The sequence below is a fragment of the Eumetopias jubatus genome, unplaced genomic scaffold, assembly GCF_037043125.1.
Source record: "Eumetopias jubatus isolate StellerSeaLion01/CBP00866 unplaced genomic scaffold, mEumJub1_p1.0 scaffold_13, whole genome shotgun sequence".
In the NCBI taxonomy this organism is placed as follows: Eukaryota; Metazoa; Chordata; class Mammalia; order Carnivora; family Otariidae; genus Eumetopias; species Eumetopias jubatus.
Window position 1 is genome coordinate 53,935,288 of NW_028274819.1, and position 13,812 is coordinate 53,949,099.

The 13,812-nt window shown below is 44.5% G+C and overlaps 1 protein-coding gene across 1 annotated transcript; it reads left to right on the plus strand.

Annotated features, from left to right (window-relative positions):
- The first annotated feature begins 395 nt into the window (after nucleotides 1-395).
- On the plus strand, nucleotides 396-3,140 carry FOLR1 (folate receptor alpha). Its single transcript, XM_028115900.1, has 4 exons — nucleotides 396-548; nucleotides 2,227-2,415; nucleotides 2,569-2,704; nucleotides 2,854-3,140. Exons 1-4 carry the CDS (start codon nucleotides 396-398, stop codon nucleotides 3,138-3,140), a joined length of 765 nt encoding a protein of 254 aa, XP_027971701.1.
- The last annotated feature ends 10,672 nt before the right edge of the window (nucleotides 3,141-13,812 follow it).

Sequence of the window (13,812 nt, forward strand, 5' to 3'; positions counted from 1 at the left end):
TGTAAATCGTATTACCTTTTACCAAATCCTTAATATTTTAAATTCTGAAACATTTGCCTCCAAGGATTTCAGAACAAGAGACTGTGGACCTATGGCAATCTCCTGGCTGTTTCTGCATTTTGCCCAAACCCCATCCCTTAGTTTCATCACTTGATCCCTTCCACCTGGAGAAGTCAGTAACCTGAGTGACCCGAGCAAGGACCGACTGTCCCAGGGGGTGGTGTCTGATCTCATCCCTCCCTGAGGCTGGGAAGACTGAGGGGTAGGCGTGGGGCAGGACCAGGCCCAGGTTTCACGGAGGCTCCACCTACTTGGGGTTGTTTCCACCCACCTGGAGGCCCCACCCCCTGCCTTCCCCGGTGCCACTGACCACAGCTCTTCCTTCAGAGACCGACATGGCCCAGCTGGTGAGAACACAGCTGCTGCTCCTTCTGGTGGGGGTGGCCGCAGTATGGGCAGCCCAGCCCAGGACTGAGCTTCTCAATGTCTGTATGGACGCCAAGCACCACAAGGAAAAGCCAAGCCCAGAGGATCAGCTGCATAAGCAGGTGGGCAGAGGGCCAGTCTGGGGTGGGGAGGAGCAAACTCAGGAAGATGAAGGTGGGAATGGAAGCGTCCAAGTCCTTCCATGGTGGAGGCAAGAAGGCCATCTGAGAGGCCTTGAGAGTGTACTACTGTGGGCACCTATCTGCTTACCACATGCTCAGTGCCCCATGTTGTCAGTACGACGCCAAGAGCCCAGCTTCTTGGTTGTTGCATTTCCGGGGCACACAAACCCGGAAGCATGTCCAGAGAGGAGCCTAGGAAATGACACTGGAGCGACCCAGCCCAGGGGTTCATTTTGATTTCAGAGTCTAGACGGGAACTGACCCCTCTAAGAGTCTTGAGAGGAGAAAGTACCCACAGCACATCGTGGCTTCTATTCTGCCAGCCCCAACCAGCTGGAGAAAAGTGGATTTCTCACAGTCGTGAGGCTGGGTGTGAGGCACCTTGATTCACGCATCTAGCAAACATTTCCTCTGGGGTTCTTGACCTTTTTATTGGACCTGAGGTCTCCTTTCTATGACAATTGTTTTACCACAACCCCTTTAATATCCTGAACCTGTCTACATGTTTAAAAAAAATCAATATGATGCCATAACTGTAAAGAAAACACAAAAGGGAAGCCACTTGCAAAATGCATTCCAATATGTCAATGTTCATTTTGATCTCATTAACAGATAGTGATTGCATTGCTTTGAATCACTGAGCCTACAGCTGAGTGATGGTGTAACTTGGATACTTGGAGCAGCCTTGACTTTAACTTCTTCAGCCTATATATTGTTTTTAAAGTGCACATTTTTTTAAAGATTTTATTTATTTATTCATGAGAGACAGAGAGAGAGAGAGAGAGAGAGAGAGGCAGAGGAGAAGCAGGCTCCCAAGGAGCAGGGAGCCCGATGTGGGACTCGATCCCAGGACCCTGGGATCATGACTTGAGCCGAAGGCAGACGCTTAACCATCTGAGCCACCCAGGCACCCTAAAGTGCATATTTTAGGGGCACCCAGGTGGCTCAGTCAGTTGAGGCTCTGACTCTTGATTTCAGCTCAGGTCATGATCTTGGAGTCATGGGATCCAGCCCTGCATCGGGCTCCACTCTGAGTGTGGAGCCTGCTTGGGATTTTCTCTCTACTTCTCCCTCTGTCCCCTTCCCAGCCTCTACCCTCCTTTTGTGCATGTGTGTGCACAATCCCTCTCTAAAAATAAAGTGCACATTTTAATATTTTGCTTTTATACTGCATTCTAAGCTATGGGTTTTCATTCATTCAGTGTTTTGAGTATTTCTGTAATTAGATCTATTCTGAGGTTCTAATTAATTTGACTTGCTTCCTCACCTCCAGGTGTCTTGTGACCTTCTCAGTGAGGCATCTCTGACCATTCTAGAAAGCTGCAATTCCCCATCCCTCTCTCCTGCTTAATCTCTTTCCAAACTAGGTGTCCTGTGAGAAGTGTTCCTTGTCATGTCTCTACTCTTTGGATTAGAGGAAGTAGGAGCTCAATAAAAATTTGAATTAATGAATTTCATAATGCCTGCACTGCCCCTGAAGAGGGTCTCCCAATGGCAAGCATTGCCCTGGAAGGCTGACTGCCTTGGGGGATCAAAGACTAAAAGGGGTGAGGCAGCACGTGGGAATATTGTGGGTGTGCTGGGTGTGGGAGTTAGTCCCTGTGTTTTCCCCACCCAGTGCAGCCCCTGGAAGAAGAATTCCTGCTGCTTCGCCAACACCAGCGAGGAAGCCCATAAGGATATTTCCTACCTGTACAAATTCAACTGGGACCATTGTGGACATATGACACCTGCCTGCAAAAGGCACTTCATCCAGGACACCTGCCTGTATGAGTGCTCCCCTAACCTGGGGCCCTGGATCCAGGAGGTATGAATGTTCTCCCTGGACCCCCACCTTTACAGAGGAGCTGAGCTTCCCAGACCTCTTGTCAGGCTGCCTCTCCAGCTCTGGGTCTCTTCAGGGCTGAGCTGCTGAGAATCGCGAACCTGAGCCCTTTTTCTCTACTGACCTCCCACCCAGGTGAACCAGAGCTGGCGCAAGGAGCGCATCCTGGACGTGCCCCTGTGCAAAGAGGACTGCCAGCAATGGTGGGAGGACTGTCGCACCTCCTACACCTGCAAGAGCAACTGGCACAGGGGCTGGGACTGGACCTCAGGTGAGGGCCCGGGCGGGGCGGGAAGGGAGAGATCTGGAGGTGGAGGTGTGGGGTGTGGGGCTGGCATAGGAATATTTGGGGCTGTGGGCTTGGTGGAAGCAAAGCTACTTCTGGGCCCAGTGGCTGAAGGTCTGCCATCTTTCCTACAGGCTATAACCAGTGCCCAGCGGGAGCCGCCTGCCTTCCTTTCCACTTCTACTTCCCCACATCGGCTGCTCTGTGCCGTGAAATCTGGAGTCACTCCTACAAACTCAGCAACTACAGCCGAGGGAGCGGCCGCTGCATCCAGCTGTGGTTCGACCCGGCCCAGGGCAACCCCAACGAGGAGGTGGCGAGGTTCTATGCCCTGGCCATGAGTGCCGGGGCCCTGCCCCGAGGGGTGGAGCCTCTCCTGCTCAGCCTGGCCCTGATGCAGCAGCTCTGGCTGCTCGGCTGAGCCCCTTTCACCCTCTGACACCCTCCCAGTCATGCCCTGTTGAGCCCCACAGCTCCTGGCCAATCACTTCCTGCTCCTTGGCCAGGGATGGGGCTCTGACCGACAGTTTGAATAAACCAGACACCCACCATGTGTTACATGAGTTATTTGGGTGTGAGTGGGAAGGTGACGGGTTTGCGTCCCAGTTCCCATTGATTGAAGCCAGTTAGACTCGGTCAGTTCCCAGTTCTGATACTTCTGTGAACTTTCTAGATGTTGAACTTTTCTTGTAACCTAGAACATATTCATAGCTCTCAATTGCCTTTTTAAAAAAGATTTTATTTATTTATTTATTTATTTGTTTGTTTATTTATTTATTTATTTGAAAGAGAGAAAGCGCAAGAGGGAGAGGGAGAGAGAATTTGAAGCAGACTATGGGCTAAGCACAGGGCCCGATGTGGGGTTCGATCTCACAACCCTGAAATCATGACCTGAGCTGAAACCAAGAGTTGGACGCTTAACTGACTGAACCACCCAGGTGCCCCTCAATTTCCTTTTTCACTACAGCTTTAATCTACAGCTAGGCCCAGAGTTTTATCATTTGAATTGGACCCAAGCATTCCAGGGTTGACTGTTCTGCCCAGTGCTCAGCTCTCTGATAGAAGAGAGGGGAATGGCTGTGCCGGGCATGTTCTGGATGGATGGCTGGGTAGAGGTGAAGAGGGCCAGCAAGAGCCATTCCTCACTAACAGCTAATACCCACAAAGCGCTCTCTACCAGGCACTGTCCTAAATGCTTTATATGTATTCCTATAGGGTATAGACACTGTTGTCTACATTGTACACATGTGGAAACAGCCACCTAAGTTAAGAAACATGGCTAAAACTGTCCCCTGCAGGGGTGACTCGATGGCTCAGTCGTTAAGTGTCTGCCTTCAGCTCAGGTCATGACCCCAGGGTCCTGGGATCGAGCCCCACCTCGGGCTCCCTGCTCAGCAGGAAGCCTGTTTCTCCCTCTCCCACTCCCCCTGCTTGTGTTCCCTCTCGCTGTGTCTCTGTCAAATAAATAAAATCTTAAAAACAACAACAACAAATAAAACTGTCCCCTGCATAAAAGCTGGGATTCCACCCCAGGCAGTATGGCTCTTGAGAACAAGCTCTTTGTCCCATGGAGTGTGTAAATATGTGTATCTTGAAGGGATAACAGACCTCATGCTTGACCAGAGAAGCTGGGCTAGAGCGGGTCTGGCTGAGCCAGGAAAGGAACCCAAACCTAGACTCCTAGAGCTGGTTACAAACAAACAATCCGAGAGATTTTTAGGCCTTGTTTTCACATTAAGTATAGTTTGTAGCAGTTATAATAAGCTAGGTTATGTTACAGTAACATATCAGATATTTCCAAGACAACTATCATTTCTTATACAAGCTACAGTGCTTGCTGTGGGCAATCTGGGATAGCCTGCATGTCACTCGGGGGCCAAGCCTGTGGGAAGCTCCATCTCATTGCACACTTCCATGAGACAGGAACAGGAAACCTGGTGAATTCCATATGGGCTTTTAAAAGTTCCACCCAACACTAATTTTGATGGCCAAATCAAGTCATGACCACGACTAACTTCAAGGAGGCGAGGAAAACACAATGCTAACAAGTTCTTGAAAGGAGAGGGCAATGAGAATGGTTGTCAAAAGACCTAATAACCACTACAAAGACCTTGTTATGTTATGGTCAGTTTATATTTCTGGCATGGTTGTGGTTACAAATTTAATCTTTCAGATTCAGGTAAGAAAGAGAACCAGCTCTGTGAACCTCTGCAAAAAACTGTATCAAGAGTGGAGCAATCTCCTGGCCACCATCCTAGTAGTCTTGCAAACAAGGCCAACATTTTCTACAGAACCAGTGATAACTATTTACAAATGGGACTTATTTTTTTTATTGTTATGTTAATCACCATACATTACATCATTAATTTTTGATGTAGTGTTCCATGATTCATTGTTTGTGCGTAACATCCAGTGCTCCATGCAGAACGTGCCCTCTTTAATACCCATCACCAGGCTAACCCATCCCCGTACCCCCCACCACTCCAGCAACCCTCAGTTTGTTTCCTGAGATTAAGAATTCCTCATATCAGTGAGGTCATATGATACATGTCTTTCTCTGATTGACTTATTTCGCTCAGCATAACACCCTCCAGTTCCATCCATGTCGTTGCAAATGGCAAGATCTCATTCCTTTTGATGGCTGCATAATATTCCATTATGTATATACACCACCTCTTCTTTATCCATTCATCTGTTGTTGGACATCTTGGCTCTTTCCACAGTTTGGCTATTGTGGACATTGCTGCTATAAACATTGGGGTGCACGTACCCTTTCGGGTCCCTACATTTGTATCTTTGTGGTAAATACCCAGCAGTGCAATTGCTGGATCGGATGGTAGCTCTATTTTCAACTGTTTGAGGAACCTCCATACTGTTTTCCAGAGGGGTTGCACCAGCTTGCATTCCCACCAACAGTGTAGGAGGGTTCCCCTTTCTCCACATCCCCGCCAACATCTGTCATTTCCTGACTTGTTAATTTTAGCCATTCTGACGGGTGTGAGGTGGTATCTCACTGAGGTATTGATTTGGATTTCCCTGATGCCGAGCGATGTTGAGCACTTTTTCATGTGTCTGTTGGCCATTTGGATGTCTTCTTTGGAAAAATGTCTGTTCATGTCTTCTGCCCAACAAATGGGACTTGTTTATAGATGTGTTAGAATTAGTGAAATTTAAGATTAGTATCACCTTGGGCCTGGGTGGCTCGGTTGAGCACTCAACTCTTGGTTTCAGCTCAGGCTGTGAGATCGAGCCTCACGTCAGCATCCTGGCTCAGCCCAGAATCTGCTTGACACTTTCTCCCTCTCCTTCTGCCCTGCCCCTGCTCTCGCTCTCAAATAAATAAAATCTTGTTTTAAAACAGTTAGTTTCAATTCAAGCCAACATACCTTATTAAAGACGTATTGTATTGTTTCTGAGCCATTTATGAGAATACTAGTCTGGGTCCCACTTTCTGGAGTTGGTCATCCTCAAATTCTGAGGAATCATTAGCTTGCAGAAATAATTTTCCATATTAAGATCTCCTCAACAGTAGTACTGGCATAAGGATAGACATAGAGATTAATGGATCAGAACTGAGTCCAGAAATAAATCCCTATATTTATAGTTAATTGATTTTTGACAAAGGTGCTAAGGCAATTCATTGGGGGAAAGAATAGTCTGTTCAACAAATGTGCTGGGACAATTGATTATCCACACACAAAAAGATGAACTTAGACCTTCAACTCATACAGAAAATTAACTCAAAAGGATCATAGACTTCAATGTAACAGCTAAAACAATAAAATTTCTAGAAGAAAACAGAATACCTTCCAGATTTTGTGTTAGGCAAAGATTTCTTAGATTAAAGCTTCTACCTATTCTACAGATGGACTGTTTTCTGTTGGACCAAAAACAGTCTATCACTGAAAAAACAGGTAAGTTGGATAGCATCAAAATTCAAAACTTGTGCACTTCAAAATTACCATTAAGGAAATTCAAAGACAAGTTACAGACTGGAGGAAATATCTGGAAAACGTATCTGATCAAGGATTTGTATCTATAATATACAAAAAAATGCTTACAACTCAATAATTAGGAAAACAACTCAAATAGGGGGCAAAAGAAACGAACAGACATTTCATCAAAGAAGTTACACAAATGGCTAATAAGAACGTGAAAAGAAGCTTAACACCATTAGTCATTAGAAAAATGCAAAATAAAACCACAGTAAGATACCATTTCACACCCACTAGAATGTCTTTAATAAATACGGCAGGCAATAACAAATGTTGGCGAGGCTGTGGAGAGATTGGAACCCTGACACACTGCTGACAGAAAAGTAAAATGGTACGGCCCTTTGGAAAACTGTGCTAGTTTCAAAAAACCTCAAATGTAAAACTGCCTTAAGACCCAGCAATTCCACTTCTAAGCAACTACTCAAGAGAGATGAAAATATATATCCACATAAAGACTTGGTTTTTTTTTAAGATTTTATTTATTTATTTGACAGAGAGAGAGTGAGAGAGTGAGTGAGCACAAGCAGGGGGAGCAGCAGAGGGAGAGGGAGAAGCAGGCTTCCCACTGAGCAGAGCTTGATGCAGGGCTCGATCCTAGGACCCCGGGATCATGACCTGAGCCAAAGGCAGATGCTTAATGACTGAGCCACCCAGGCGTCCCCACATAAAGACTTGTACATGAGAGGAGGATTCGGTAGTACTGATCCTGAATGTTCATAGAAGCATTATTCAGAATAGCTCAAGAAATGAAATAACCTGAAATGTCGATCAACTGGGGAATGGATAGGCAAAGTGTGTTGTATCCATACATTGGAACATCATTCAGCAATAAAAAGTAACAAACTACTGGCACAAGCTAATGTCGTGGATGAACCTTAAAAACACCATGCTAATGAACGTCTATTTTTATGAAAATTCCAGAAAAGGCAAATTTATACAAAGTAAATTAGTGGTGGCCTGGGGCTGGATTGGGGAACCAAGATTGATTATAAATGAACATGAGGGGGCATGAAAATGTTCTAAACTTATTTATGGTGAGGTTGTAACACTTGGCAAAATATTTTTTTTAAAGATTTTATTTATTTATTTGACAGAGAGCACAAGCAGGAGGAGTGGGAGAGGGAGAAGCGGGCTCCCCACTGAGCAGGGAGCCCGATGCAGGGCTCCATCCCAGGACCCTGAGATCATGACATGAGCCGAAGGCAGATACTTAACTGACTGAGCCACCCAGGCACCCCTCACTTGGCAAAATATTTGTAAACTTTAAATGGGTAAATTTTATGATATGTACAATGAGTGAATGAATGATTACCTATATGATACTCTCCCTTGCAATGGTAGCATACAGAGAATCTTATATGGTTCTAAATTTCTGTGGGGCGTGTTCATGAGGGGACATATTCTACGGAATTCAGTATCTGGCTCCCTAAAAATCTATCATCTGAGCCAAACTCTATCCCATCATAAACTTTGAGAGATTAGTTGGAACAATGCAGCAATCAAGGAGGGAGCATGAGCTTGGTATGATATGGACAATACCAGATGTATTGTAGAGATGTTTAGGAGAGTGGCCCATTGACCAAGGATTTTTTTATAGAGTGTTTATTCCAGTTGGCACAAGTATGGTCTACTAAATTGAGGGTTAGAAACCAGAGCCAGGGGAAAGAAAAAGGGCTACATCATATGACTACTCAAAAAAAGATCATGAAGCACATTACCAAAAATACCAGCACAATAACCACAACCGTGTCTCCATCAACTTCACTAACTTCTTTAAAATTATTCCTATTACCTATTTGTGCATTAGCATCACCCTCCATAGAAGTCTTTCATTTTAGGGCTGGAATTTTTCTGGAAATCTCAAGCCTCAGAGCTCTGATAGGTTGAATCACCCAAGGGTTAGTCATGGTGGTGATGTCAGACCCATGAGTCTGTTCCCCTATCAGTTATGGCAGGATTTTTAGGAAAATAGAAGGAGAGAATAGGTACTCCTTGTTGACCAGACAAAATGGTCTAGAAACCTATTAAAGTCCCATACCAGAGTGAAAGAGAGAAGTTTCATTGAGGTGTAATGCAACAGAGCATGAACCTACAGGACTGCTGCATTTCATGAGGTCTCAGTTGATGGCTCTTTATTTACTTTATTTTAAAAAATATTTTATTTATTCGGTGCCTGGGTGGCTCAGTCGTTAAGCATCTGCCTTCAGCTTAGGTCATAATCCCAGGGTCCTGGGATCGAGCCCCGCATCGGGCTCCCTGCTCAGCGGGAAGCCTGCTTCTCCCTCTACCACTCCCCCTGCTTGTGTTCCCTCTCTCACTGTGTCTCTCTGTTAAATAAATAAAATCTTTAAAAAAGTATTTTATTTATATGAGAGAGAGAGAGCATGAGCAGGGGAAGGAGCAGAGGGAGAGGGAGAAGAAGGCTCCACACTGAGCAGGGAGCCCGATGCAGGGCTCTCTCCCAGGAGTCTGAGATCATGACCTGAGCTGAAAGGCAGACACTTAACCAACTGAGCCACCCAGGAGCCCCTGATGGTTACTTTAAAGAGGACATATTATTAGAACCTGGGGAAGGAGAGTTAGTCTTCCCAACCCACTACTGTTGATAATTCTATTTGTCCTCTTTTATCTCCTTGAGCTCTGGGTGATATGGACAGTGGATACATTTAGAAATCTTGAGGGCCTTACATCTATTTTGTAAGATGGTCACCAAAATTACTAGTGATAATAAAAAGTTATTTTTTTAAAAGTTTTATTTATTTGAGAGAGAGGGCATGGGGGGTAGGGGCAGAGGGAGGGGGAGAGAGAGTCTCAAACAGACTCGTGCTGAGCACAGAGCCCGACGCGGAGCTCCATCTCAAGACCCTGAGATCACGACCTGAGCAGAAATCAAGAGTCAGATGCTTAACTGACTGAACCACCCAGGCGCCCCTAACAAGTTATTTTAAACTAAGGCATAAAATTATCTTGGAAATACATTTGTTGACAGTCATCATGCAAGCCGTGGCACATGAAGATGAGTATGCTTTTACCCATTTGGGAAGGTTTGCAGCCACTGAACGTTCAGTCACAACACTTTACCCTGTATTAAAGTCATCTAGAGGGACACCTAGGTGGCTCAGTCGGTTAAGCGTCTGCCTTCAGCTCAGGTCATGATCTCAGGGTCCTGGGATAGAGTCCCGCATCAGGCTCCCTGCTCGGAGGGGAGCCTGTTTCTCCATCTCCCTCTGCCCCTCACCCCACTCATGCTCTCTCTCTCTCTGACAAATAAATAAATAAAATCTTAAAAAATAAAAGTCCTCTAGAAAGGATGAGCTCCTCTCTTTGCCTTGACATCTTTCTCTACATTGTGGACACCATGAACAGGGCAGCTCTTTCTAATACTGATATGCTAATTTTAAAAACATGGAGCATACCAACTACACCTAATTATTTTTAGCATTGCTCCTTGTATCCTTCTTCACTTATGAGAGCGATGCAGTGAGAGAGCAAAGCTTTTGTGTATTCTAGCAGCTGTCTGGGAAGTGCCAAGATGATTTTGGTATAAAAGATGCCTTGATAGTTTTGTTATTCTGAATGTAGGGCCTGATCTTGGAGAAGGGGAAACAGAAAAAAGTATTGTCTGGAAACAGCCTTAGCCTTGGTTGTGTTATTAATAAGAAAATTATATTTTATAATAACTTTGTCATTAAAATTTTTAACTTCTCAAGAAGAGAGGAGCCCTATATGTTTTATGTTATATCTCGACCCAAGAGAATGATGTGAGTCGGCACAAAACCCTTAAATCACCATTCTTTCTAGGAAGTGAGAATTCACATTCAAGTTATGTAATGACCTAAACTCTGCTGTAAGGGGAAAACACCCAGGAAGCCAAAATAACTTTTATTTCTTCATGTTAAGGGTAGACTGTAGGCTCAAAGATCATTTTTCTTATGAGTGACCATAGTATTTAAAGCTTTGTACTTTTTTTTTAAAAGATTTTATTCATTTATTTGACAGAGAGAGACACAGCGAGAGAGGGAACACAAACAGGGGGAGTGGGAGAGGGAGAAGCAGGCTTCCTGCGGAGCAGGGAGCCCGACGTGAGGCTTGATCCCAGGACCCTGGGATCATGACCCGAGCAGAAGGCAGACGCTTAATGACTGAGCCACCCAGGCGCCCCTAAAGCTTTGTACTTCTTAAAATAGAAGTCTGAAGAGGCACTTCTGGAATGGCAGAGGAAAGACATCTGAAAATCTGCTCCTCCATAAAAGCAATAGCACGGGCAAAAATGGTCAAAAATCTATTATTTAGAAGTCTGGAAACCAAAGCTTTCAACACTCAAAGGAGAATCTGTCCAAGAAAAATGTCCCAAAGAAATGGTCAAATGCCAGTAGGAACAGTGAGTTTGGTGGTGTTTGGACCAGCTTTGTTCCCCTCCTCCTCTTCCCAACTCTACAGTAGCTTCCCAAATCGGCCGCCTCACACCTAACAGCGGCTTTGAAAACCAGTGGCCTAGTAACCACTAGAGGGGGCAGCACGGGTGTGGAACTCCCAAACAGCCCTCGCCCTAGAGAACTGTTGCTCTCAGATCTGCCTGGAAGCTCCCCATAAGAGTCCCATTCATAGGGCTATTCTTTATTTGACCTGATTCAAAGCTCACATAGCGAGAAACTCTATTTTGTCTATCTAAACACTTTGCAGCAAATTATTTGACATCCCAGCTGCTTGAGGCAGGAACACCAGCTGATGCAAACAAGAGGCTGGCTAAAACACTTAAGAGGAATATCAGGGAATGAACTGTCAATAGAAGGCTATGAAAATCTCTGATGTTACCTGGGGATCTAGAAATTCACATATGTCTACAGACCTGTGAGTACATCCAGGAAATACCTGAGAAGGCGCCAATCTCTCAACTTTGGTGAGCTGGAGGTCTTCCTCAAGCAGGAAGTGAGGGATAAGGCAGAGTAAACTGCCAAAGCATTGAAGCCTTGCCTGAACCCTTGGCAAAAAGTAGGAGACCATGAAGCAAACCAGGCAGAAACTTCGGTGACCACATAAGACAAAGAAAATAAGACTTTACAGATTAGTCCATGAAAGTCAATAAACAAATAAGCAGCCATAATAAGAAGCCATGGTTAGAGAAATCTGATTTCCAGAGTTGCCACATTATATTATTTAAAATACCCAGTTTTGGGGGCACCTGGGTGGCTCAGTTGTTAAGCGTCTGCCTTCAGCTCAGGTCCTGAGGATCAAGCCTCGCATCGGGCTCCCTGCTCAGAGGGAAGCCCGCTTCTCCCTCTCCCACTCCCCCTGTTTGTGTTCCTGCTCTCACTATCTCTCTCTCTGTCAAATAAATAAATAAAATCTTTTGAAAAAATAAATAAAAATAAAAAGTTACCCAGTTTTCAACAAAAAATATGAGAAATGCAAAGAAACAGGAAACTGTGAGCCATACACAGGGGGAACATAGCCATCAATAAAAATTGTCCTTGAACAAGCCCAGCTATTGGACTTATTAGACAAAGACTTTAAATCAGCTATTATAAATAAGAACTAGGGGCAGCTGCCTGGTTCAGTGAGTAGAGCATGCAACTCTTGATCTCATTTGTGAAGAACTAGAGGAAACTATGTCTAAAGAATTCTAGGAGGGGTGCCTGGGTGGCTCAGTTGTTAAGCATTTGCCTTTGGCTCAGGTCTTGATCCCAGGGTTCTGGGATTGAGCCCCACATTGGGCTCCCTGCTCGGTGAGCCTGCTTCTCCCTCTCTCTCTGCCTGCCACTCCCCATGCTGTGCTCTCTCTCTCTCTGTCAAATAAATAAATAAATAAAATCTTTTTTTTAAAAAAATATTTTATTTATTTATTTGAGAGAGAGAATGAGATAGAGCATGAGAGGGGAGAGGGTCAGAGGGAGAAGCAGACTCCCCGCTGAGCGGGGAGCCCAATGCGGGACTCGATCCCGGGACTCCAGGATCATGACCTGAGCCGAAGGCAGTCGCTCAACCAACTGAGCAACCCAGGCGCCCTAAATAAATAAAATCTTAAAAAAGAAAAAGAATTCAAGGAAATATGAAAATGATGTCTTACCAAATAGAGAACACCAATAAAGAAACAAAAATTATTTAAAAAATGAATAGAGGGGCGCCTGGCTGGTTCAGTCGTTAAGTGTCTGTCTTCAGCTCAGGTCATGATCCCAGGGTCTTGGCAGGCGAGAATTCTACCACTGAACCACCAATGCCTCGTGATCCCAGGGTCTTGGGATCAAGCCCTTCATTGAGTTCCCTGCTCGGTGAGCCTGCTTCTCCCTCTCCTTCTGCCTGCTCCCCCTGCTTGTGCTCTCTCTCTCTCTCTCTCTGGCAAATAAATAAAAACAAAATCTTAAAATAAAATAAAAGAAATAATGAAATAGAAATTAGGGGTAGAGAGGTGCCTGGGTGGCTCAGTCGGTTAAGCATCTGACTTGATTTCAGCTCAAGTCATGATCTTAGGGTCCTGGGACATTGGGCTCTGCACTCAGTGGGGAGTCTGCTTGAGGATTCTCTCTCTCCTTCTCCTTTTGCCCCTCCCCTCCACTCTCTCTCAAATAATATTTTTTAAAAAGAGAAATTAGGGGTAGAATAGTACAATAAACCAAAATGACCTCAACTTGATAAAGAATATCTACCAAAAAACCTAGAGCTAATATACTTAATGTGAGAAACTCAAAGCTTTCCCACTAAGATCAGGTACAAGGCAAGGATGTCTCCTCTCACCACTTCTCAACCTTGTACTGCAAGTTTTAAGTAATGTATCAGGACAAGAAAAGGAAATAAAAGGTATAGATTGGGAATAAAGAAATAAAAGAGTCTTTGTTCATAGATCACATGTTAGTTTATATAGAAAATCTGAAGAAATGACAAAAAAAAAATTCCTGGCACTAGTATGTGATTATAGCAAGGTTGAAGAATATAAGATTAATATATGGAAACCAATTGCCTTTCCGCATACTAGCAATGAACAAATGGAATTTGAAATTAAAAATATATATCATTATAATAGCATCCATAAAAATGAAATACTTAGGTGTAAAGCTAACGAACTATGTATAATACCTTTGTGAGGAAAACTACAAAACTGAT

Bases quoted from the DNA above. Each gene is read 5' to 3' on its own strand.
- FOLR1 (XM_028115900.1), top strand. From the start codon at position 396: ATGGCCCAGCTGGTGAGAACACAGCTGCTGCTCCTTCTGGTGGGGGTG. The intron at 549-2,226 runs GTGGGCAGAGGG...TTCCCCACCCAG, and splicing joins AGGATCAGCTGCATAAGCAG to TGCAGCCCCTGGAAGAAGAA. The intron at 2,416-2,568 runs GTATGAATGTTC...CCTCCCACCCAG, and splicing joins TGGGGCCCTGGATCCAGGAG to GTGAACCAGAGCTGGCGCAA.